At 43.0% G+C, this 26,700-nt stretch overlaps 1 protein-coding gene across 4 annotated transcripts in view; it reads left to right on the top strand.

The window, feature by feature from the left end:
• chd1 (chromodomain helicase DNA binding protein 1) overlaps positions 1-26,700 on the top strand; it is a 299,232-nt gene that overhangs the window by 168,910 nt on the left and 103,622 nt on the right. For all 4 annotated transcript variants that reach the window (XM_072516362.1, XM_072516363.1, XM_072516361.1 and 1 more), the window contains 3 exons: positions 9,383-9,561; positions 15,214-15,341; positions 24,803-25,019. In XM_072516362.1, the coding sequence (XP_072372463.1) occupies positions 9,383-9,561; positions 15,214-15,341; positions 24,803-25,019 (524 nt within the window). The remainder of the gene's footprint in view (positions 1-9,382; positions 9,562-15,213; positions 15,342-24,802; positions 25,020-26,700) is intronic.

Raw genomic sequence — 26,700 nt, 5'->3', positions numbered from 1 at the left:
GAATTCATACACAGGCACTGAATAGACCTGATAGGATACAAGTATGACTATATTGTTTCACCTTTTCTGATCAACTTAGTTTAGCTTAATTCAGTAGTATCACTCGCCTCTGGTTATGGATTCAAGCCAGTTAGACCACCGCACATGGACATAATCTGACACTTCACTGCAGGATCACAGGAGTGCTGCATTGTTGCTGTGGTGGACATTGGACATTGAATTGAGAACCTGACTGCCAGTTCTGGTAGTTCAGGTAGATGTTAAAGATCTTGGTGCACTATTTGTAAGAGTTTCAATCAGTTCAGTATTCACTTGCTGTCCATAATATTCCTTCCACAGCCATCATCGCAAAACATCTGATCGTTTTTACGTGTTTGTGGATTTTTATTGTGGACTCATTAGTTGCCCATTTTTCCCAGTGCCAATGGTGATTGCACTTCAGGAGTTAATTCATTGGATGTGGAATAATTGGGAATTTTCTGAGAGATGTGAGATGCGGTAAAATATGTGTTCATTTGTAGGATTTTTTGGATTTGACAAAAAGGAAAAAAGATTGTAAGAGTCTTCATCTGAACAGAAAGTTGGTAGATGAATTTAATTTGAAGTGTGATAAAATATAATCTGGAAGGAAAAGCAGAGATGCTGAAGTCACTGCAGAGAGAGAGACCTGGGATCTCGATACATAAAGCTTGGGTTTAATTTCTCGCATTCGACAAAGTACGTGCAAGCAGTTGTCAGGATTAAAATATCAACAGGATGATACTCCCCTTGTTCATGTCTAATTTCAATCCCACACTCTGAGCGGCGTGCGAGGCCCTTGACCAGGCAGGTGAGCATGTCACTGACTGTCTGATGACGTCTTTCAGACCCTAATATTTTGAACATATGCTGCGTACAGTGCCTCCGCTCCTGGCGAAGTGGCATGTGAAGACAAAAGTCACCAGGGTCGGTCCTGACTACAGGGTTAGAGCCATCCGTCTCTTCACTGGTATGCAGTGGTGGCCTTCTAGCAAACTCACTCTGCCTCATGTCCACTGGCTTCTCATCGTTCTCATTATGTTTGAGCAGCACCCAGGCCTGTATTATGAATCCCTGGAGTTAAAATGACCAATTTCTTGTGCTCTTTGAAATAAGCCTGCTTATCCCTCCGGCCTTATGCTTGTTTCTCTGACTAGTTAAGATTGAGACTCTAATTTCTTGATGGTGCAGGTGGCTAAACCAATGAAATGGATGACTAACATTTTGGGCTTTACAGCTGAGTAAATACACGAGCAAAGACTTAATGATCAATTTATACAAAATATTGTTTACTCTAGATGTACTGTATGCAGTTTGGAACCTCAATAAAGAAAGGATATTAGGACGATGGCGAACACAGTATTAATTCATCAGGTTAATAGGAAAACTCTAAATAAAGAGACTATTTTGATTGGAGCAGAGAAGAGCAAGAGTGGATTTAATAGACATAATAGTCAGAGGTGAGGGATCATCAATTACATAGGTCATGAGGAGAAAGGATAGCTCTCTCATTTTGTTTAAAGAATGTGGAATGCTTTTCCACCAAGCCTAGTTGAAGAGATCATTGCATCACAAAAAAAAATAGATGAACATGCGAAGCTGAGAAAGCTAAATGGCTATGTAGATAAAGCAGGACAGTAATTCTACTTTTAGATTGTTCTAGTGAAGAGCTGGCACACAAACAATGAACTGTCTGACCTCTTTCTGTGCTGGTTTATGGTTCTAACTGTATTTATGGTTCTAACTGTGTATTGGTACCTGGTTATCTGTAATTTAATCTACATATGCTTTTCTTTGGTTTAAGTATGTTTTGGAATATGGTTCTGTGACCAGCTGGAATATTTTTACTGAATATAGCTGTAGGTAATGGCTTAGGAGCTGCCACACAAATGTGGTAGATATTTCTGGGACTTGGAGACCAACACAGCTCAAATTGCTTCCTATGCTTGCACACATTGAACCTCCTGATATCCACAGGGAAATGTCCTCCTCAAAAGAGCACCACTAGCACTCCCATTGACACAGTACCTAAAAGAAAGCACACACATGCATATTTGTAATCTGGTAGTCCTACTGGTATATATGCTGCAACATATAAATTGACGACAGCCCATCTCTTCGTGGCAGCCCTCCTGGTTGACTGCAGCTATCACCAACCACCAGCTAGTAGCTGACCTGAATGGTGAATATCCAGGTTTCAATATCTGTGGAAAACCTTGAACAACTCTCAACCACTCAAAAATGGAGCAGGAAAGATATGGCCACTTGCTTCAAACGTTGAGCATGAAGAACAGTTCAAATTGTGACTCAGGTCAATCAAGTCAGACCATTTCCATATACTGAAGCTCTGCCCTGAGAGATCTTTTACTGGTGACATCTCAACTATTCACATTGCATCATCTGAAGCCATTGAATATTTTGTTAACCTTGACATCAAACTATAATTGCTTCCTCAGATATACAAATTTAAAAATGGATTACAGAACTGGATTAACTATAGTAATTCTGTGGGTGCAATGTAGTTATAATCCTGTTCATTCTGCCCACTAAGGTTTGATAAGTACAAGTTGAGATGTTTTCCTTTAACGGAGAACAAGCTAAGATTTTATTATTTCTCCTTGAAATGTGGGCAACACGAGCAAGGCAACATTTATTGCCTATCCCTACTTGCCCCGAGAAGGCACTGATGGTACTTCAATCACAGGCTTCCATGATGCTTCTGGATAGAAAATTTCAGAATATTAATCCAGCGATGATGAAGGAACAGCAATTTAGATCCAAAATCATGTTTCTGTTTGACTTGGAAGAAAACTTGAAAGTAATAATGTTCGTGCAGTATTGCTGAAGTTGTGCTTTTCAATGGTCGAGATAGTGAGGAACGTAGGCATCGTAAAAACCTTGGTGAATTGCATGCAGGGCTTTGTAGGTGGTGGAGAAACTTTGAAAAATCAAGAAATGAGTCATTCATCGTAGAATTTCTGCCCTCTTGTAGCCATGATATTACTATGTTTGATCTAGTTAAGCTTTAGGACATTGGTGAACCCTTGATGATGATGGAGAAACATTTGTTGGTACTGGTGCTTTCAATATCAAGACAAATGGTCTTGTCCAAGATGATCGTTGCCTGGCATGAATATTCCCAACAACTTGTCAGCCCAAGCCTGAATGTTGTCCAGGACATACTGAAAGATGATTTGGGCTTCTTCATTGTCAAAGGCGTTGTGAATGGAGCAGTAGAATTGTCCTTCTCCTGACTTAATGACAGAGCATAATTGATGAAGCAAGTCATCCTCGACGTTGCGGGACTGTCCAAGAAGAAGTAGTCACATACGAATAAGGAAGAGAAGTTGGCCACTTATCCTCTCAAGCTTGTTCTGTCACTCAATCGAATCATGGCTGATCTGATTGTAACCTCCACTCCACATTTCTGCCTACACTCGCTAACCTTTCGCCCCTTTGTTAATCAAGAATCTATCTAGCTCTGCCTTAAAGATATTCAAAGACTGTTTCCATTGTCTTTTGAAAAAGAGAGTTTTAAAGACCAAGATCCTCTGAGAGAAAAAAGTTTATTGGGCGACTCTTTATTTTTAAACAGTGGCCCCAGTTTTAGTTTCTTCAGTTTATCCTCATAAGACAACCTGCCCATTCCTGGTATTAGTCTAGTAAACATTCTCTGAACTGTTTCTAACGTATTTACATCATTCCTTAAATAAGAAGACCAAAATGGTAGACCGTAATCCAGATAAGGTCTCACCAGTGCCCTGTACAACTGAACAATAACCTCCCTAGTTTTGTTATTGGTTCTCCTCACAATAAATGGTAACAATCTATTTGCTTTCTTAATTACTTGCTGTACCTGCACACTAGCCTTCTGTGATTCATGCACTAGGACATCCAGATCCCTCAATCTCTGAGTTTTACAATCTCTCACCATTTATATATGTTTCTTTTTTATTTTTCTTGCTAAATTGGACAATTTTACATTTGTCCAGATTATACTGTACCAGATCCTTTCCCACTCAACTCAACTATATCCTCGTCACAGCTTATCTTTCCTACCAATATTTGCGTCGTCAGCAAATTTAGCGACCATATTTTCAGTTCCTTCATCCAAGGCATTTATATAAATTGTAAAAAGTTGATCTATGTGGCACACCACTTGTTACGTCCCACCAACCAATAAAAGACCATTTCATGGCTACCATCTGTTTCCTGTTGGTTATGCAATCTTCTGTCCATGCCAATATGTTACTCCTAACACAGCGAGGTTTTATTTTCCACAGTAAATGTTGAAGTGGCACTTATCAAATGCCTTCTGGAAATCTAAGTACTGTGCATCCACCAGTTCTCCTTTCTCCACAGCACATGCAATTCCATCAACGAACTCCAATAAATCGGTTAAACATGATTTCCCTTTCACAAAACCATGTTGATTCTACCTGATGGCCTCAAATTCTTCCAAGTGCTCTGCTATAACATCTTTTTAATAATAGCATGTAATAATTTCCCTAAGTCAGATGGTAGGCTAACTGGCCTACAGTTTACTGTGCTCTCCCTCCCTTTATGAATAATCTTGACCCACCTCAAGTCAGATCTCTCCTGGTTCCAATATTCTTTAACTCTGGAACTTTGCATCTAAGAAATCTATCTCCTCAGCTTGGCTATCCTGAAAGCTCAACTCACTGTTCGGAGTCCTTCTGTTAACGAGTTTTACACTCTTTTACTGGGAGTACTGAATTTCAGCAGCTTGAAAGAAATGCGTCTTGCAAGAAGCTTGTTTTAAACTAACTAGCAACTCTACTTCCTTGCAAAACAGAACCCTCTTTGAGATCAGAGCTGGGGAATCTTCTCCCCCCTATAATTAAGTTATTGACCTTTTTCTATGCTACTATTTATCTCCCTGGCAACTTTGGCACACCACTTGTTATGTCCTGCCAACTAATAGAATAACCATTCATGGCTACCCTCTATTTCCTTTTTTGTTATCTACTTTTCTATCCATGTCAATATGTTACCTCTCACACAGTGAACTTTTATTTTCCACAATAACTGTTGATGTGGCACTTCTCAAATGCCTTCTGGAAATCTAAGTACAGTGCATCCACCGTTTCCCCGGTCACAGGCGTTGTGAATGGAGTTGTAGAATTGTACATAAATGTCCTACTTCTGACTTAATGACAGAACATAATTGACGAAGCAACAGAAAATGGTTGGGCTGAGGCAGTTCTCTGAATAATAACTAATAATAATATCATAGGGTTGTGATCATTGACCAGTGTCTACCATGATCATCCTCCTTTTGTTTCTGGTATGATTCCAGCTGAGGAAGTGTTTTCCTTTTTATCTCTGTTAACTTTAGTTTTGCTGAATCCTCTTTGTGCTGTACTCAGCCAAGTACTGACTGGATGACAAGAGCCTTTTCTCCGTCTTCAAGATTGTGTCCATATCTAGGTCAAGGCTGTAATATTGTCTGGAGCTGTATTGCTCTGGTGGAACCTGAACTGAGTGTCAGCAACAGCTTATTTTGAGATTGGGGGTTGTTTGGTGGCCCGGTTGATGGCTTGCACCATTACTTTACAGACGCGGTTGTAATTATCTGGGTTGGATTTGCTCTGCGTTTTTCAATGAGACATACCTCGTCTATTTTCTACATTGTTAGGTGGATGCCAGAGTCATAGTTTTACTGGAACAGCTTGACTGGCGGTTTGACTAATTCTGATGCACTGGCTTTCAGCACCAGAGTTGAAAGTAAGAAGAAATTCAACAGCAAATTATTTACAAGCACAATGTGTAGAGATTGTATATAGAGTCACAAAAACTGAATTTTGCTTGGGAATAATAAATTATTTCATGGTATTTAATGCTAAATAGGCTTATAGCATTTGATGTATTTGGCAACAAATTCATGTAAAATTACAGTAATCTGATCAGAACAGAGGCCTGTTTTAATGTAATTTAAGACAACATGACCTTTTATTGATTCTCTATTTATTCCAGCTGGTTAAGCTTTGTTTTTGTAATTCAATCAATTAATATTGTATTTGTGCTCTTGTTCCCTTAGCAAATCAACCCCCCCCCCCCCCCCCCCCCCCGCCATGTGTTTTTAAGTCTTATTCACAATGGATTTATCGGCTTTGACTCATGTATGCTGCCCATTTCTTTCAGCCTATGTTAAAGTGGATGTGTAGGGTCTTCTATCTAGGAAAATCGCCAACATATTTACTGGTGTCATTGGATTTTGTCCTTTATTAGAAGCAGTTTTATTTGTGTCTCTGCCAAATATTTGTTAAAAGAAGGCTTCTATTAAATTAAATGTTTGTATTTACTAAAGTCTAAGCTCTGAAGATACTTGCACAATCTTGCCCTATTTTATAGAACAGATGTCTGAGAATTTATTTGGCAAAAAATAATGGATACAGAGATAAACCCATCAACTACAAATATTTTTTAACAGATGTTTAAAACACATGTAGACGATTTGTTGAAAAGAACCATTAATGGTCAACTGTAAATGTGACTATTTTGTGTGAATGTAGATAATGTTATATATATTTTATATTCTGTTGCAGTATTTTTATTAAAAACCTGGTTTAAAATACATACAGGCAGTATGTCTGCTAAAGCTGTAATTAATGAGTCGTAAAAGGTGAGGCCATGATTGATTCCAGTCACTTACTTGGTTACAGATAAAGAGCTAATGGGATATTGTTATGATTGGTGGAGATTCCCTAGAGAGTAGATCATTTATGAGGGGTTGTATATAGTCCGACCTAAAGGAGCATGTGGCATCTTAGTGGGAAACAGATGTAATTAATGAGAGGAGCCAGGCCTGTCTGTAGTTTAGCATTTGAGTCTAACAAGACGGAAGGATTTTAAATTGAACAGTAATGTTTGTGCCAAAAGCTGCTAGGTTGAGCAGAAGCATACTGCATTTGCTCTTGAAAGGAACTCTCTTCAAAAGCCTCCACACAGCTGAACAAATCTGTTTTGTTAACTTTGTTTATAAGTGACATTTGAACTGTATTGGGTTGCTTAGTTAGTAGCAGGTATAGATAGTAAGTGTAAGTTTTTCCTTGTGTTTAAGAACTGTTTAACTGATAATTGTCAAGCTGTTTCTTTGATGTTAATGTGATTAATTCTGTGTTTAAATTAAGGTTTGTTTTAATATAAAATATACCTTTTGGTTAGAGTCATCAATCCTGGAGTGAAGAATTCTTTCCTTGCAGTTCTACAAATTAGAAAAAATTGTTTGGGGTTCTCGACCAGTATCCTAACAAATATTAGGGTTTGGTCCAGTGTCCTAAACTATATATTAAAATATGATTACATTTTTTAGTATCCATATAAAAAATCTCATGCTGTTGCCAGCATGAAATCACAAGTAGCAAAAGATTTGTAGGATACATGTGGGTAATAATGTAGTACGAAATATCTGTATGATTGCGGCTGAAATCTGCGACCCACTGAGGTGAATGCAACCAGTGGATAGTAATATAACCAAGAAGCAATTGACATGCCAGGGAATTAGCAAAAGCTTCATTAAAATCAGAACTTTCTTTGAAATTCAACTAGAGGACATGAACAAAAATTCAGGTGTTAAGAGTGGTCAGATTTTATAATAAAGGTTTGTTTGGGGTGACGCTCTCCTTGCATTAGGAATGTTTGAATACAGTAAAGCTCAGTTAGTCACACTCCCAACTCAGAGTCACAAGGCGGACTTGAGCACAAACTTCAAGGCTGATTCTGAGACGGTTCTGTCGTATCAGCGATGTCAGCTATCAGATGTGGCGTTAAATTGAAGCCCTCTGTGACCACTCAGGTGACTATACAAGATTGCATAGTACTATTTTGAAGAAGAGTTAGGAGAGTTATCCGACTGTACAGGCCAATATTTATTCCTATATTTATCAACATTGCAAAAGCGGATTATTTGGTCATTACTGCGTTGTTGTTTGTGCGAACTTGTTGAGCGCAAATTACAGCCTCGTTTCCTACATTACAGCAGTGGCTACACTTAAAAAGTACTTAATTAGCTGTAAAGTGTGTTGAGACATCCAGTGGTCATGGAAAGCCACATATAAATATATATTTTATATAACGTTCAATTGCTTGACCTCTAGCAGCTAGATCTTAAAAGTGGTGTTAGTGCCCCATAGTATTTTTGTTCGATCCTAATGCTTCAGAGTAGCCTTTTCTTGGCGACTCTGCTAACCAAGACCTCCATGAATCTTTAGACATCATATGTGCTAAATATGGAGGGCTGCACAGTGGTGTAGTGGTTAGCACTTCTGCCTCATGGTGCCAAGGACCCGTGTTCGATCCCAGCCCTGGGTCATTGTGTGGAGTTTGCACGTTCTGCCCGTGTCTGCCTGGGTCTCACCCCCACAAACCAAAGATGTGCAGGGTAGGTGGATTGGCCACACTAAATTGCCCCTTAATTGGGGAAAAAAAAGAATTGGGTACGCCAGATTAATTTATTTTAAATCATATGGTAAATTCCAAAGGAGACTCAGTGACATACTGGATTGACTTTACATTGTTGTGAGAGTTCAGTTGATTGGCTACAGTACATTGAGAGCGTGATCCTACAAGGAACTAGTCCTCAAAGAACGTAACGTGCTTCATGATGCACCATTGGCCCTTGTGAACTCTGCTGCAAAAAACAGTTCTGTTTTAAATTTTGTGCTACTTGTAATTTTATGCATTTTTGGACTTCACACTGTAGGAAAAACTTTGAGGCAATAGAGAGGGTACAGTGCAAATTCACTCACATGCTGCTTGATATGAAGAAATCGATACATTAAGGAAAACCTGAAAAATTGGTGCTTTTATTAGAACAAAGATTATGAAATGATTTGAATAGAGGAGGTTAAATAATGAAAGTTAGGACTGCAGACATTTAAATAATGGAAAGATAGAACAGAGTAGACGGAAACATTTCCAGTCACTGAGGGGGCTAGAATAAAGGGCATGGATTTAAGTTTAAATGTAAAGTATTGAGAACCTATAGAACAAAAGCTTTTTTATAAATGGGAAAGCTGATGAGTTGGTGACTGAAGCAGAGACCATGTGAAAATGTAAGACTAATTTGGTTTAGTTGCTTGAAAAGAGAATGTGAGGATGACTGGGCACATGGATTCGGACCAAATCCTCGTGGGGGATAAGTGCCAATAAGATCTCTATGGGCAAAACTGGCAGTTTTTTTTGTTGCAATCTATGTAATACTTTGTAAAATTGTTTGCCTTTCTGAGAATTATGAATATGGAGCAGTATGTAAGAATGAGTCTTCTGAGATGTGTACTGTATATTATTGCCATTCTATCAAGAAAATCTTCATTTCAATGATGCAACTAATTGTTTCCAGCACACTCCAACCAGAAATCTGCTTTGGGGCATCCAGACTACTTGTGCAAATGGCAAGGACTTTCGTACTCGGAGTGCAGCTGGGAGGATGGTGCTCTTATGTCCAGAAAGTTTCAGTCATACATTGATGCATATACAAACCGTAACCAATCCAGATGCATCCCCTTGAAGGAGTGCAAGGTAGTTAAGTTTAAATATTTGGTTTTATGCAAGTTTGAAATATTTCTACATAGCGTACTAAACTAAGTACGTCATTTTATGATTATTCAGATGTATGCTACTTTTGTTCTAAAAATGATAAAATTTGTAATAGGTTCTGCATTTAGAAGTCAACTGATTGCTCTTGGCCTGATTTATTTATCTGATGTCCATTATATATTAACAAACCGGAAGTTAGTATTCTTGGTGTAGCCTGACTACAGCATCAGCAAGAGAAAACAGACAGAAAAGAAAGAAAAGCTATGTTTTGTAAATCAAATGGGTAAACCAGTGACCAGTTCTAGACATCCGATGGTGTGTGTTCAATTCACTTAGCAAAATTGAGAAAAGCATAGTGAGCATAATTGCTGCTACATCAATTGAAATTCTTTCTCTCTGAATTGTCGGGGATTCATGTTGACCTCAAGTAGAATATTTAGCATTAATCCAAGAACGTAACAGATCTGTAGCTTGTGGCTCCCTCAAATAGGAACTCGGCACAGTTCTGCGACGTTGGCAATTAAAAAATACTTGTTCACGAGATGTGGGCATCACTGGCTAGGCCAACAATTATTGCCCAACCCTATTCGCCCATGATAAGGCGATGGCGAACTGCTTTCTTGAACTGCTGCAGTCCATGCAGCATGGCGGCACAATGGTTAGCACTGCTGCCTCACAGAGCCAGGAGCCCCAGTTTGATTTCGGCCTTGGGTGACTGTGCGGAGTTTGCATATTCTCCCCATGTCTGCGTGAGTTTCCTCCGGGTTCTCCGGTTTCCTCCCACAGTCCAAAGATGTGCAGGTTAGGTGGATTGCCCATTATCAATTCGTGAGAATAGACTGGTGGAGTGGACCTAGGTAGAGTACTCTTTCGGTGCTGACTCTATGGGCCAAATGGCCTCCATCTGCATTGTAGGGATTCTATGGATTCTGTGGAAGATGTGGCGTCGACACCCCCCCCCCAGAGCTGTTGGGAAGGGAGTTCCAGGATTTTGACCAAGCGACAGTGAAGGAACGGCGATATTATACCAAGTCAGGATTGTGTGTGCCTTGATGGGGAACTTGCAAGTGGTGGTGTTTTCATGCATCTGTTGCCCTTGTTCTTCTAGATGGTAGAAGTGGGTTTGGAAGATTCTGTTGAAGGAGTCTTGGTGAGTTCTGCAGTGAATCCTTTGGATTACACGCTGTTATGTTAGTAGTGGTGGTGAGAGGAATGTTTAAATTGATGGATGGGATGCCAATCAAGTGCGCTGCTTTGTCCTGTATGGTCTCGATCTTCCCGAGTGCTGTTGGAGCTGCACTCTTTGCAGGCAAGTAGCGAGTATTCTATCACCCTTGTGTTCCGAAGATGGTGGATAGGCTTTGGGGAGTCAGGTGGGGAGCTACTTTGTGCAGATTTCCCAGCACCAACCTGTTCTTGTAGCCACAATATTTATATGGCTGGTCGCGTTCAGTTTCTGGCCAATTGTAACCCCTAGGATCTTGATAGTGAGGGATTCAGCGATGGGCATGCCATTGAATGGCAAGGGCAATGGTTAGATTCTCTTCTGTTGCTGATGGGCATTGCCTGGCATTTCTGTGGCATGAATGTTATTCGCCACTTATCAGCCCAAACTTGAATATTATCCAGTTCTGGCTATATTTGGACACAGACTGCTTCAGTATCTGAGGAGTCGCGAATTGTACTGAACATTGTGCAGTCACCCACGAACATCTCCACTTCAGAACTTGGAGGGAACGTCATTGATGAAACAGCTGAAGATAGTTGGGCCAAGGCCACTACCCTGAGGAACTCCTGCAATGATGTCCTCGGACTGAAATGATTGACTTCCAACAGCACAACCATCTTCCTTTATGCTAGATATGCCTCCAACCAATGCACAATTTTCCCCCTAATTCCCATCGAGTTCTAGTGCTCCTTGATGCCACACTTGGTCACATGCTATCTTGATGTCAAGGGCAGTCACTCTCCCCTCATCTCCGCTTTTTTATTCATGTTTGAACTAAGGCTGTATTGAGGCCTGGAGCTGAGTGGCACTGACGAAACACAAACCGAGCATCAGTGAGCAGCTTATTGCTGAGTAAGTGCTACTTGATAGCACTGTCAAAGACTTCCATCATTTTTTTTTTTTAAATAATAATTTTTTTGGTATTTTCAAAATTTATAAACCGTTACGTTGTTGGCCGTGTTTATTCACTGTACAATACAGAATGGTTTGTCTTGTCCTTCCCTTAATTTCCCCTATTTACATTCTGCCGCCTTCTCGCTCGGCGTGTGGTCCCTACCCCCGCCCCACCCTCGTGTCCCCCTGGTCTGTTCCTCACCCCTTCCACCCCCCCTTTCTCTCTTTCCCCCGTCAACTTCGGCTGTGTTTCCTCATGATTGGGGGGGTTGCCCCCTCCCACCCCCGTTGCCCCCTCCCACCCCCGTTGCCCCCTCCCACCCCCGTTGCCCCCTCCCACCCCCCGTTGGCCCCTCCCACCCCCGTTGGCCCCTTTGTGTCTCTCCAGCCGTTTCTCATGTCCCCCTCATCCCGGGTTGCACTTCCTATGGGTCTCTCCCCCCCCCCCCCCCCCCCCCCCCGTCTTTATTTTTCTTTTTCCTCTCCCTTTTCTTTCTAACGTTCCTGTTTCCTCATCTATTCGTTGCTGGCCTTGAACAGGTGCTGGAACAGGCCGACAAACAGCCCCCATGCGTTTAGGAAGCCTTCCACCGACCCTCGGTTGGCATACTTAATCTTTTCCAGGTGGAAAAATTCCGGTAGGTCAGCAAGCCAGTCTGCAGCTGTGGGTGGTGCTGCTGATCGCCAGCCGAGCAGGATTCTTCGGCGTGCGATTAGAGAAGTGATAGCTAGGGCGTCGGCCCTTTTCCCATGTGTAGCTCTGGCTGCTCTGATACACATTTGGGCATGGCTTTCCATCACTTTATGATGAAGAGCTGACTGATCGGGTGATATTTGACTGGATTGGATTTATCTTTTTTGTGGACAGCACATATCTGGGTAATTTTCCACAAGTGTCAGACAGATGCCAGAGTTGTAGCTGTACTGGATGAGCTTGGCTAGGGGCACAGTTAGTTCTGGAACACAGATTTTCAGTACTATTGGCGGAATGTTGCAAGGGCCAATGTCTTTGCAGTATCCAGTGCCTTCAGCCATTTCTTGATATCACGTGGAGTGACTTAAATTGGCCAAAGACTATTAGCTCTGATGTTTGGGAACTCAGGAGGCCGAGATGGATCATCCACTCAGCGCTTCTGATTGAAGATGGTTGTAATGCTTCAGCTTTGTCTTTTACATAGATGAGCTGGGCTCCTCCATCATTGAGGATGGGGATATTTGTGGAGCCTCTTCCTCTGGTCAGTTGTTTAATTGTCCACCACCATTCACGATTGGATGTGACAGAACTAAAGAGTTTAGTCGGCCCATCAAGTCTGCACCGGCCCTTGGAAAGAGCACCCCACTTAAGCCCACCCCAGTAACCCCACCCAATCTTTTTGGACACTAAGGGCAATTTATCATGGCCAATCCACCTAACCTGCACATCTTTGGACTGTGGGAGGAAACCGGAGCACCAGGAGTAAACCCAGCAGACACTGGGACAACGTGCAGACTCTGCACAGACGGTGACCCAAGCCAGGAATCTAACCTGGGACCATGGAGCTGTGAAGCAACTGTGCTAACCACTGTGCTTCCGTACTACCCCTATGATGTTGTGCGTATGACTGTCAGGCTGTTACTTGACTAGTCTATGGGACAGCTCTCCCAATTTTTGCACAAGCCCCCAGATGTTAGAAAGGAGGACATTGCAGGGTTAGCAGGGCTGAGTTTGCCATTGTCATTTCTGGAGCCTAGGTTGATGCTGAACGGTCTGTACGATTTTGTTCCTTTTAGACATCGTAGTGGCTTGTTAGAACTGAATTGTTTGTGAGGGCATTTAAGAATCAACCACATTGCTCTGTATCTAGAGTCACAGGTAGGCCAGACCAGCTAAAGGCAGCAGAAGGGCATTTAGAATAAAAGGGAGTCACTTTAGAACAGAGATGAGGAGAAATTTCTTCAGCCAGAGAGTGGTGGGTCTGTGGAATTCATTGCCACAGAGGGCGGTGGAGGCCGGGACGTTGAGTGTCTTTAAGACAGAAGTTGATAAATTCTTGATTTCTCGAGGAATTAAGGGCTATGGAGAGAGAGCGGGTAAATGGAGATGAAATCAGCCATGATTGAATGGTGGAGTGGACTCGATGGGCCGAATGGCCTTACTTCCACTCCTATGTCTTATGGTCGAAGATTGCTTCTTTATGACAATCGACACTGGTTTTGTGGTCACCAATAGACTAGCTTATAACTCCAGAATTATTCATTGAATTGAAGTTCCACCAGTTGGCTGTGGTGGGATTTGAACCTATGTCCGCAGAACATTAGCCTGGGTTTCTGGATTACTGTTCCAGTGACATTACCACTATGCCATCGCCTCGCCTGAGGGCAGGATCTCAATGCTTTGCACTTACGATTTCAAATGTTGATTTCAAACTCAAACATTCTAGTTGATGGCTTGGTTACCGAGGCGTATGTGCATCAGTTCGCACAAGACATCCATTAACAGATGTTAAAATGTGTAACTATGTTGCAGTAACTTAACTGACCTGATTTTTCTGGATAATCTGAACTGTCTCCAGTTCCTGTTCACCATTTACTATAAAACTTGATATTATTTGTGGCTTTTTGACCATGAATTGAATTTACTTGCTTCATTCTGTTTTCCATTTACGACCTTTATTAAGTTCTTCACAAACTACTACTAATACTCTTTATTGTCACAAGTAGGCATACATTAACATTGCAATTAAATTACTGTGAAAAGCCCCTAGTCGCCACATTCCGGCACCTGATCGGGTACACTGAGGGAGAATTCAGAATGTCCAAATTACCTAACAGCACGTCTTTTGGGACTTGTGGGAGGAAACCGGAGCACTGGAGGAAACCCGTGCAGACTCCGCACAGTGACCCAAGCCGGGAATCGAACCTGGGACCCTGGCACTGTGAAGCAACCGTGCTAACCACTGCTACCGTGCCGCCCCTCAACTAATGTGCCAATGTTTCAAACACTTTAAATGTGAATTTTAACTTTTTTTGTTAAATAAAAGTAGGGCTGTTGATAATGAAGCTTGTGAAGTTAATGCAAGTCTTGACGGAAGACTATCCATATTTGATTTGACATTTTAACCTAAAGTTGTTTCCCACTACAATGAAAAATTGCCCCACTATTTTACTCACTTAGTTGGAAATGCGGGATCCATTGTGGGATACTCACAGAACTCTATAAATATGTGTTTTATCATGAGCAATTTAGGACTTTGGACCTCCACAGAAATTTGTTTCCTGTGACACACAAATCAATAACTAAGCACCTACCACAAGGGCGATTTGCAGCATCTGACAATACCGTTGTTTTGTAGGGAAGAATACCAGGGGTAGTTTAAGAGTAAATAGCACAAAGGAAGCTATTCTGTTCATTGTGTCCTTGGTGGGGCATTTCATTGATTTGGGTATCTGTTAATTGATGCCAATTGATGGTACGTAACAAGGCTTCTTTGTGGAGCAACACTTAAGACACTTACTTTGGTTTGTTTGTGCAGGTTTTAAAACAAAGGCCCAGGTTTGTTACACTGAAGAAGCAGCCAGGCTATATTGGAAGTACTGATGTGTTGGAGCTCCGAGACTATCAGTTAAATGGTTTAAATTGGTTGGCACATTCCTGGTGCAAGTAAGTAATGAATCCATGTTTGAGATATCAAGATTATGCCCTTTGGGCATAATGGAAAATTGGATACATATTGGACTGATTAGATAACAGTTCAAGTTTGTGCTAAAATGCTTTAGCATTATTACAAATGTAAAATCTGCATGAACCAGTGAATCTGTTCGACATAATGGAAGAAGATCAATTTTTTTCTCTCGCAATGAAAAGCATTAACTTTATTTGAGTGATAGCCTGGTAGTTTTATTAATGCAGGTTCATCAGAAGAGAAGTAGGTATTTTAATAAAATAATCTAGTCCTCCACCTGTGAATACCCTTACTTTAAGTGACTTTAAAAAAAAAAAGTGTAAAATATATACATACTGAACTTTTACTCGTTCATTGGTGTACACCAGTTAATTCATAAGTAAATGAAATACTTGACAACATGTAAAACTTGTGAAATGTGCTTATTAGTGCCTGCATATCAAAGAAAATTAGCACAATTTAAAGATCTAAATTGAACAGAAACTCATCACCCTCATTATTTTAATCTGAAGGTGGGGGAAGAGGCTTTTGGGTCAGCTTTGTGGGTGGAGCCAACTTCAAGCAATATTATTATTAAACTAATGTTAACGATCATGGAAATTCAGTCTAAGATGGATGTAACTGACGTTTAAAATTCCCTGGATTGCTTGTCAATTGTATGGAGGTGGTGGGCATTAACTAGGAATTTACTTGTGCCCCTATAAATAGGAGCAGACTTGCATTGTAGGCTCAGTTAAGAGGTGCGTGTTTGTATTGTGTATTCCTATAAAAACTTAGAACTGTGCAAAGATTGACCCCTGTTCTCTCTTTCACCGCCTGGCTTTCTGGTAAAGAATATTGTGCTGAACAAACCAGCCGAAATGGTCTCTTTATCTGTGATTGTTTCATTTGCTATCATTTCTTGTCATTTGAATGTTTGAGGCAAATGAAGCAATTTTGATTTAAATCTGTTGCTACTATTATTCACAAAAATGAAATTAATCATATGTAAATGTAATGGTATTGCGAGTTGTGTTTTACATTGGCTTGGCAGTGGCATTGCATTACTGTAGCAGTTTTAACATCTTATCCATTTATATGTATAAGATTCATTAATAATCAAATTTCTCAAATGGGATTTCTCTTTTTTAAGTGCTCCTTAGAATCCCTACCTGTTTTTGCAGATGGTGATAATTTTAATGTGTATTGATGAAATCGAAACATAGAATGGTTACAGCACAGCAGGCAATTTGGCCTGTCATTTTCGTCATTCTCTCTCTGCAAGAGCAGCTCATCGAGTACCACTACCCCACCCCTTCCCCATAGCCCTGCAAATCTTTCTATTCTGCTAATTATCCAATGCCCTAATGAAAGCGCCGATTGAATCCACCTTCACCGCATGCTTTCCAGATTCTAAATTCATAAAAACATTGTCGCCATTGACTCTTTTGCCAATCGCCTTAAGTCGGTATTCTCTGGTTCTCGACATTTCTGCCAGTGGAAACAATTTTCCCCCCTATCTGCTCTTTCTTGATTCCTCTTGATTTTGAACAGCTGTATTAAATCTTCTCTATTCTCGAAGACGGATAACCTTGGCTTTGCTAATCTATTCACATAACTGAAGTCCCTCATCCCTGGAACCATTCTCTTGAATCTAATCTGCATCCTCTCTAATGCCATCACGTCCTTCCGAAGGTGTTGTGCCCAGAATTGGACACAATCAGTACTACAGTTGAGATGCCATAGTCTTTTATAAAGGTTCACCATAATTTTCTTGCTTTTGTTCTCTTATACCTCTGTTTAAAATGCCCACGATCCTTATGCCTTATTAACCACTTAATCGGCTCTGCCATCTTCAGTGATTTGTGCACATGTACCTTCGGTCCCTCTGCTCATGCAGAATTGTATTCTTTATATTGCCTCTCCTTGATCCTCCGGTGCTGGGCACGCCCAGAACATGTAGGTGTGGTTTGCTGGGCTCCCTGATCACATAACACACCTGTCCTCGCACCCGTAGAACCGGCTCATCTTGCCCCGGTCATGTGAGCCCTATGCAGCACCTTGAATTGTAAGAGGCTGAGCCTCGCGCAAGAGGAGGAAGAGTTCACCCTCCCCAGCGCATCCGCCTACGTCCCCTCGTCAATCTCCTCACCCAACTCCTCCTCGCGCTTTCCCTTTAGCTCCTCCACCGAGGCCTCCTCCTCCTCCTGCATCACCTGATACATTGCCGAGATCCTCCCCTCTCCAACCCACACCCCGACAGCACCCTGTCCTGGACCCTGCGTGGCGGCAACAGTGGGAACTCCACCACCTGCCGCCGAACAAATGCCCTTACATGCATATATCTGAAGGTATTCCCCGGGGGGAGCCCAAATCTCTCCTCCAGCTCTCCCAGGCTCGAGAACTTCCCGTCCACAAACAGGTCCCCCATCCTTCTAATACCTGCCCTGTGCCAGCTCAGGAACCCTCCGTCCATCCTTCCCGGGACAAACCGGTGGTTCCCCCGTATCGGGGAACACACCAAAGCCCCCACCTCCCCCCTGTGACGTCTCCATTGCTCCCACATTTTGAGGCTAGCTGCCACCACCGGGCTCGTGGTATACCTCGTTGGAGGCAGCGACACCGTCACCAGCGCCTCCAGGCTTGTGCCCACACAGGACGCCATCTCCAGCCTCTTCCATGCCGCCCCCTCCCCCTCCATCACCCACTTACGCACAATCACCACATTGGTGGCCTAATAATACCCACAGAGGTTAGGCAGCACCAACCCCCCCTATCCCTGCCCTGCTCCAGGAACACCCTTCTCACCCTCGGGGTCTTCTGCGCCCACACAAACCCCATAATGCTCCTATTAACCCGCCTGAAGAAGGCCTTGGGGATCAGGATGGGGAGGCACTGGAACAGGAACAAAAATCTCGGGAGCACTGTCATTTTAACTGACTGCACCTTACCCGCCAGGGAGAGTGGCAGCACGTCCCACCTCTTAAACTCCTCCTCCATTTGCTCCACCAGTCTCGTGAAGTTAAACTTTTGCAGGGCCCACCAACTCCTAGCCACCTGGACCCCCAGGTACCTGAAGCTCCTCTCCGCCCTTTTTAGTGGGAGCTCACCAATCCCCTCTCCTGGTCCCCTGGGTGAACACCTCGCTCTTCCCCATATTGAGCTTATACCCATGAGAAATCCCCAAACTCCCTGAGAATCCTCATCGCCTCCGGCATTCCCCCCACCGGGTCCGCCACATGTAACAGCAAATCGCCTGCATAGAGCGACACCCGATGTTCCTTCCCACCCCGCACCAGCCCCCTCCAATTCCTCGACTCCCTCAATGCCATGGCCAGGGGCTCAATCGCCAGCGCAAAGAGCAGGGGGGACAGGGGACACTCCTGCCTCATCCCCCGGTGTAACCGAAAATACTCTGACCTATTGCACACTGTCTTAAAGAACAAAGAACAATACAGCACAGGAACAGGCCCTCCAAGCATGTACCGGTCATGATACCACCCTTGGCCAAAACCCGCCGCACTTTCTAGTGCCGTATCCCTCTATACCTATCCTATCCATGTATTTGTCGAGATGCCTTTTGAATGCTGTTAATGTATCTGCTTCCACAACCTCCCCTGGCAACGCGTTCCAGGCACTCACCACCCTCTGTGTAAAAAAAAAAAAACATGCCTCGCACATCTCCTCTAAACTTTGCCCCACGGGCCTTAAACCTATGCCACCTGGTGACTGACCCCTCCACCCTGGGAAAGAGTGTCTGCCCATCCACTCTATCCATGCTCCTCAAAATCCTGTAGACCTCTATCAGGTCACCACTCAAACTCCATTGTTCTAATGAAAACAATACAAGTCTTTTCAGCCTCTCCGCACAGCTAACGCTCCAGATCAGGCAACATCCTGGTAAACCTCTTCTGCACACTCTCCAAAGCCTCCACATCCTTCTGGTAGTGTACAACTGCAACATGACTTGCCAGTTTTTATACTCTATGCCCCATCCAGTGAAGGCAAACATTCCATATGCTTTCTTGACTACCTTGTCCATTAGTGTTGCCACTTTCAAAGATCTGTGGACCTGCATGCCCAGATCTCTCTGACTTTCTATATTCCATCTATTTGCCATTTACGGTATATTTCTCCTCTGTTAGACCTACCAAAATGCATTATCTCATATTTGTCTGAATTAAACTCCATTTGCCATTTCCTTGCCCAAGTCTCCAATCTATCTGTGTCCTGCTGTATCCTCTGACAATCCTCAACACTATCTGCCACTCCACCAACCTTGGTGTCATCCATAAACTTACTAATAGGACCAGCTACATCTTCCTCCAAGTCGTTTATGTATACTACAAACAACAGAGGCCACAACACCGATCCCTGTGGAACACCACTAGTCCCAACCTTCCATTCAGTAAAACACCCTTCTACTGCTACCCTTTGCCTTCTGTGACCAAGCCAGTTCTGTATCCATCTTGCCACTTCACTTCTGATCCCGTGTGACTTCACCTTTTGTACCAGTGTGCCATGAAGCACCTTGTCAAATGCTTACCTGAAGTCCATGTAAACAACATCCACCATCCTCCCCATATCAATCATCTTTGTCGCCTCCTCAAAAAACTCCATCGTTAGTTAGGCATGACCACCCCTTCACAAAACCATGCTCTCTATCACTAATGAATCCTGTCCCTGAGAATTCTCTTTGATAATTTACCGACTACCAACGTGTGGCTCACTGGGACCATAGTTTCCTGGATTATCCCTGCTATCTTTCTTAAACAGCGGTACCACATTAGCTATTCTCCAGTTCTCTGGAATCTCACCTGTTGGCAATGAGGATACAAAGAGGTCAGTTAAGGCCCCAGCAAATTCCTCCCTTGCTTCTCTCAGTATTCTGGGGTAAATCCCATCTGGCCCAGGAGACTTATCTACCTTGGTGTCTTTTAAAACACCCAATACCACCACCATTTCGAAGTCACATGACCCAGACTGTCCACACACCCTACCCAAGAGTCATCTTCCACAAAGTTGTTTTCTTTGGTAAATACAGATGCAAAGTATCATTCAGTACCTCGTCCATTTCCTCTGGCTTAACACATAGATTTCCCCCCATTGTCCTTATGTGGTCCAATTCTTTCCCTGCCCAGGCTCTTGCTTTTTGCAAATGAATAAAAAGCTTTGGGATTCACCTTAATCCTACTTGCCAAGGGCTTTTCATGACCCGTCTTTTTAAAAAAAAATAAAAAAATTTTAGAGTACCCAATTATTTTTTTTCCAATTAAGGGGCAATTTAGCGTGGCCAATCCACCTACCTTGCACATCTTTGGGTTGTGGGGGTGAACCCACGCAGACATGGGGAGAATGTGCAACCTCCACACGGACAGTAAACCAGGGCCGGGATTCGAACCCGGGCCCTCAGCGCCACTGTGCTAACCACTGTGCCACATGCCGCTCCCCCCCCTCCTCCTAGCCCTCCGAAATTCCCGCTTAAGTATCTTCCTGCTTTCTTTACACTCCTGGAAGGTTTCAACTGCCCCATCCTTCTAGACTGTACAAAAGCCTCCTTTTTCTTTTTGACGAGGTTCACAATATCCCTCATTATCCAAGGCTCCCTAAACTTCCCATACTTCTCCTTTGTCCTCTCAGTAACGTGACTTTCCTGAATCCTAATCAACCGACGCTTGAAAGACTCCCACATGTCCGATGTTGATTTACCCTCCAACAGCTGCATCCAATCTAAATTCTTCAATTCTTGTCTAATGTTATCGTAATTTGCTTTTCCCCAGTTTCCCCTTAACGAGAGGCTTACCTTCATCCCTATCCAAAAGTACCCTAAAACGTACAGAATTGTGGTCACTACTCCCAAAATGTTCTCCTACTGAAACCGCAACCACCTGTCCAGACTCCTTCCCCAATACCAGGCCCAGTACTGCCCCTTCCCTAGTTGAACTATCTACATATTGCATCAAGAAGCCTTCCTGGATACACCTTATAAACTCTGCCCCATCCAAGCCCCTAGCACTAAGTGAGTCCCAGTCAATATAGGGGAAGTGAAAATCGCCTACCACAACAACCCTGTTACTGTTGCACCTGTCCAAAATCTCTTTACCTATCTGCTCCTTTATCTCTCGCTGGCAGTTGGGGGGCCTGTAATAAACCCCCAACATTGTGAATGCCCCCTTCTTGTTCCTGAGCTCTACCCAGATTGCCTCATTGTATGAGCCCTCCGAGATGTTCTCTCGCAGTATGGCTATAATATTCTCCTTAACCAGTACTGCTACTCCCCCGCCCTTTTACATCCCCCTCTAACTCTCCTGAAGCATCTGTATCCTCCAATCTGCTGCCAATCCTGCCCTTCCTTTTACCACATTTCTGTGATAGGCACAACATCATAGTTCCAAGTACTAATAAGTGCTCTCAGTTCATCTGTCTTACCCACTATACTTTCGGCTTTGAAACAAATACACTTCAAAGCACTGCATTTGAGCAGACAGGCCGATGTTCTCTTATTTTTGTTCTCTATTTCCCCTTCAGTTATTACACCTTCTAAGCAAGCTCTCTGGTTCCCACCTCCCTGCCATACTAGTTTAATTCCTCCCGAGTGACTTTAGCCAACCTCCCAGCCAGGATATTGTTGCCCCTCCAGTTTAGATGCAACCTGTCCTTCTTGTTCAGGTCCCACCTGCCCCGGAAGAGATCCCAGTGGTCCAGAAATCTGAAACCCTCCCTACCGCACCATCAGTTTAGCCACGTATTTAGCTGCACTATCCTCCTATTTCTAGCTTGGCACGTGGCACAGGGAGTAATCCTGAGATTACAACACTAGAGGTCCTGTTTTTTTACTGCCTAACTCACTGAACTCCTTCTGCAGGACCTCATCACTCTCCCTGCCTATGTTGTTAGTACCTGTGTACTACGACCTCTGGATGTTCACCCTCCCCCTTCAGGATGTCCTGTGTTCGTTCAAAGACCTTCTTGACCCTGGCACCAGGGAGGCAACATACCATTCTGGAGGCTCTTTCACGTCCACAGAAGCTCCTATGTGTCCCCTGTAACTCTCCTGCACTTTCCCCTCCCCTGCTGAGCAACAGAGCCAGTTGTGTTGCCACTGTTCTGGCTGCTGTTGTTTTCCCCTGATAGGCTATTCCCACCAACTATGTCCAAAGCGGTCTACTTGTTAGAGAGGGACAGCCGCACTGCCTCCCCTTTCTCGTGGTCACCCATCTGTCTGCAACTTGGGTGTGACCACGTCTCTGTAACTCCTATCTATGACTGTTTCCCTCCACCTGCATGCTCGTAAGTGCATCCAGTTACTGCTCCAACTGAACCACGCGGTCTGTGAGGAGCTGCCATCGGTTACACTTCCTGCCGACATAGACGACCGGAACGCTGGAAGCATCACGGATCTCCCACATCTCACACTTAGAGCACTGCACCCCGCTGAATGACATTTAAGCATGGGTTAATTAATTTAAAATAAATACTTAAATTGTTATTAGATTAAGTTACAATTAACTATATGGTCCCTGGTGCTAGAAGTTTGCTGTAAAATTAAATGCTAAATACTAATCTCTGCCCTCAGGTTTAGTTACTCCTCCACCTAGTTAATTAATTCGTTTTTTCAAATTTTGTTTTCAAATTTAACAGATTCCCTACCAGATAATCAGATCACAGTTTTACTGTGATGTCACTTCTCAGTTTTTTGCCCCCCCCATGATTTGAAAACACAGAGATACACAGACACAAAATACCACTTACCTTCCCAGACTGCACTCCGAATGTCTCCCGCTCAGCTCCGCTCCCGATATGAAGGACTTAATAATAATCTTTATTGTCACAAGTAGGCTTACATTAACACTGCAATGAAGTTACTGTGAAAAGCCCCTAGTCGCCACATTCCGGCACCTGTTCAGGTACACAGAGGGAGAATTCAGAATGTCCAATTCACCTATCAGCACGCCTTTATTGGGGGCTTGTGGGAGGAAACCGGAGCACCCCGAGGAAACCCATGCAGACACGGAGAATGTGCAGACTCCACACAGACAGTGACACAAGCCGGGAAATGAACCTGGGATCCTGGCGCTGTGAAGCAACAGTGCTACCCACTGCTACCGTGCTGCCTGCCTTACCTGCTACTCACCAATCAGCTCTCTCCCATGTAGTCACCTGCAGCAGGACAAGGTCACTCACTGGAAATGTGAGTGGAACAAATCAAGGGGTAAAAGCACCTCCCACCCAGCCTCGAATTCCCACCTAGCTTCAAATTCTCAGCTCCCAAACTCATTCTTCAATGTGTCCCACTCTGGATGTGTCCACTGGCTCACTGGAAGTGCTCAACTGGAAGTGAGCTTCGAATCTCCTTCTTAAATAGGCTTAAGATGACTCCCACACCTGGTAACAATTCAATTCCCACCTAATTTCAAATTCCCAGCTCCCAAACTCACTCTTCGATGTGTCTCACTCTGGATGTGTCCGCTGGTTCACTGGGAGTGCTCAATCAAAGCAAATGTCAAGGTCAAATACAAAACATGGTAATAATGCAACAAAAGAGTAAATTCCTCAACTATTAAATAATTATCGACCACAGGGAAATAACATTTTGGGCAGTAAATCTCCTGCTTGGGAAAATAGGAATGCCGCCTGGACCTGGCTGTTATAGGGTATGGGAGAAGAGCTGTGCTGTATAGTCCAGCACAGCCAAGGCACTCAAATTTAGTATATGCAACATTAAACCATCACTAAAAGACAGCAATCACCATCTGATTTTTTCCATCACATTATCTTGTGTTGCCAATCTCTGGAAGACTGGAAATTGCCAAATGAATAATTAACAAACAAAAGCAAAATATTGCCGATGCTGGAGGTTGGAAACGATAATAGAAAGTGATGGAGCATCTCGGACGGTCTGGCAGCATCTATGGAGAGATAAACAGAGTTAATGTTTTGAGTCCAATATGACTGTTCAGAACTGGAATCCAGTTCCAAAGAAAAGTCATATTGGTCTCAAATAATTAACAATCTCTCTCGCAGGATCATCACAACAAGGATATGCCCGGCTGAGTGGAAGCAATTCTTATATCTTACCACTTGGGTCTGGTGTTGCATATGATTCCCCACCCCCCATCCCACCACGCACACTTTATTCACTTTCATATCAGGATGCAGGCTTTTGGGATGGATGTGACAAGGAAACAACTTGTATTCTATCCCATCATTACTCATTTTGCCCCGCTTCTTCACTCCATCTTACCTCTTCACATTCTCACTACCCATTCCTCACCTCACTATCCCCTCCTATCACTCGCCCATACCTTTTAAATACTTAAGCTAACGTCAAACAATCTAAACGTTATCATTTAAGCAGTTTTCCCTGCATTTTAGGTCTTTAGCAGTTTACAAAAGCGAAAGTGAGCAGTTTATATATACTAATTTGCAATGATCATTTATTGCTGTCTTCATTTCATAGGAACAATAGCGTCATTCTTGCTGATGAAATGGGTCTTGGGAAAACCATACAAACCATCTCCTTCCTCAGCTACGTGTTCCACGAGCACCAGCTGTATGGTCCTTTTCTATTAGTAGTTCCGCTCTCAACACTCACTTCCTGGCAACGAGAAATTGAGATGTGGGCGCCTGAAATGAACGTCGTAGTTTACTTGGGGGACATCAGTAGCCGTAATATGGTAAATTGCAATTTGATATGTTATGCTACATCCAGCAGCTAGACTACTTAGTCTTAAAAAGATACAGCCTAACTTTAACTGCATTTTCTGAAATACATAGTCAGTTTAAAATGATACTTATCTGATATTGTATGTGTAGCGATGCAGAAAATCCATTTAATTAATGTAAATTTGTACGGCAAATCAATATCCGGTGGGACAACGTCTTTAATCCCTATCAATTTCATTCAGAAACCATTTGTGCCTTTAGTTAAATGTCCCAAAATGCTTGAAAGGAACATTATCAAACACAATTTTACACCAAGGCGCATGAGACATCACATTCTAAGGATGCATTGAAGATGATAAGAGATGCCGAGAGGTTCAAGGAGGGAATTCTAGAGTTTACTGCCTTGGCAGCTGAAGGGGGATTAATTAATATTGAGGATGAACATGAGGTCAGAAAAAGAGATATCTTGCAGGGTTATGCCCTGGCAGAGATTACAAAGGTAGGGAGCCATGGGCGGGATTTGAAAACTAGGATGAGAATTTTAAAACCAAGGCATGATTGAATTGGGAGCCAAATGTATGTCAGTAAGAATGAGTAATGAGTGAACAGAATTTATTGTGAGTTACAAAATATAGGCTGTTTACAGAGGGTTTAATGTGGCAGGCTGACCAGAGTGTGTTGGGATAATCAAGTCATGGAAGAAAGACATGGATGAGGAGTTCAGAAACAGACAAGCTGAGTGAAGACAGTGTGCATTGTTATGGAGTTGGAAATAGGCACTCTTAGTAGTGGTATAGATATGTGGTTGGAAGCTCAACTCTGGGTCAAATCCGACAAGTTTGCGAACAGCCTGTTTCAGTCTAAGGTAGTTGCCAGGAAGAGGGATGGAGTTTGTGATGGGAATCAAAGATATTTAGATGGGGAATATTTAGATGGGGGAGAGTGTCTGCTCATTCAGCACTGGACATTGAACAATCAGTGCAACATTTTAGAAACGGTGAGAAGTGGTGGTGGTAGGGAATAGTTGGGTGTTGTCAGTTATTGAATGATGTTCTGAAGGGGCAGCATGCAGATGAGAAATAGGTGAGGTTCAATGATAAATCCTTGGCTTCAGCAGAGGTAATAATGCAGCAGTGGGTAGAGTAATTATTGCAACTAATCCTCTGGTTATGACTGAATAGATAAGAGTGGAACTAGGCAAGTGCTGTCCCACCTGATTGGAATAGCAGTGGAGAGGCATTGGAGAAGGATGTTGTGGTCCGCCATGTCGAATGCTGCAGACAAGTCACTAATGATGAGATATAGTTTACCTTTGTTACTCCCACACAGGGTGTCACTTTTGACTTCAAGACGAGCAATTTTGGTACTGTGGCATGTGTAGAAACCTGATTGGAATTCAAACAGTCCTCCAAAAGCCGAGTTTGGGAAATGACGGTGTGTTCACGGTCTTGGGAGAGAAAATGGTGATTCGTGATGAGGTTGTAGTTTGCACGGAAAAGGGTCAAAGTTTTTTTTTTTAAGGAGAGGAGTGAAAGCAGCAGATTTGAAAGAGAAGTACCCGATGGGATGTAACTATTAATACTACCAGCTAAAATCGGAACTACAAGGGAAGTTAGGTGGTTACCAGTTTAATGGGAATAGTGTTGAGGCAGCAGAAGGTGGGTCTCATGAACTCTGAGAAAACTTGAGAAA

The sequence above is a fragment of the Scyliorhinus torazame genome, chromosome 9, assembly GCF_047496885.1.
Source record: "Scyliorhinus torazame isolate Kashiwa2021f chromosome 9, sScyTor2.1, whole genome shotgun sequence".
Taxonomy (NCBI): domain Eukaryota; kingdom Metazoa; phylum Chordata; class Chondrichthyes; order Carcharhiniformes; family Scyliorhinidae; genus Scyliorhinus; species Scyliorhinus torazame.
This window is presented reverse-complemented; position numbering and strand designations above follow the sequence as displayed.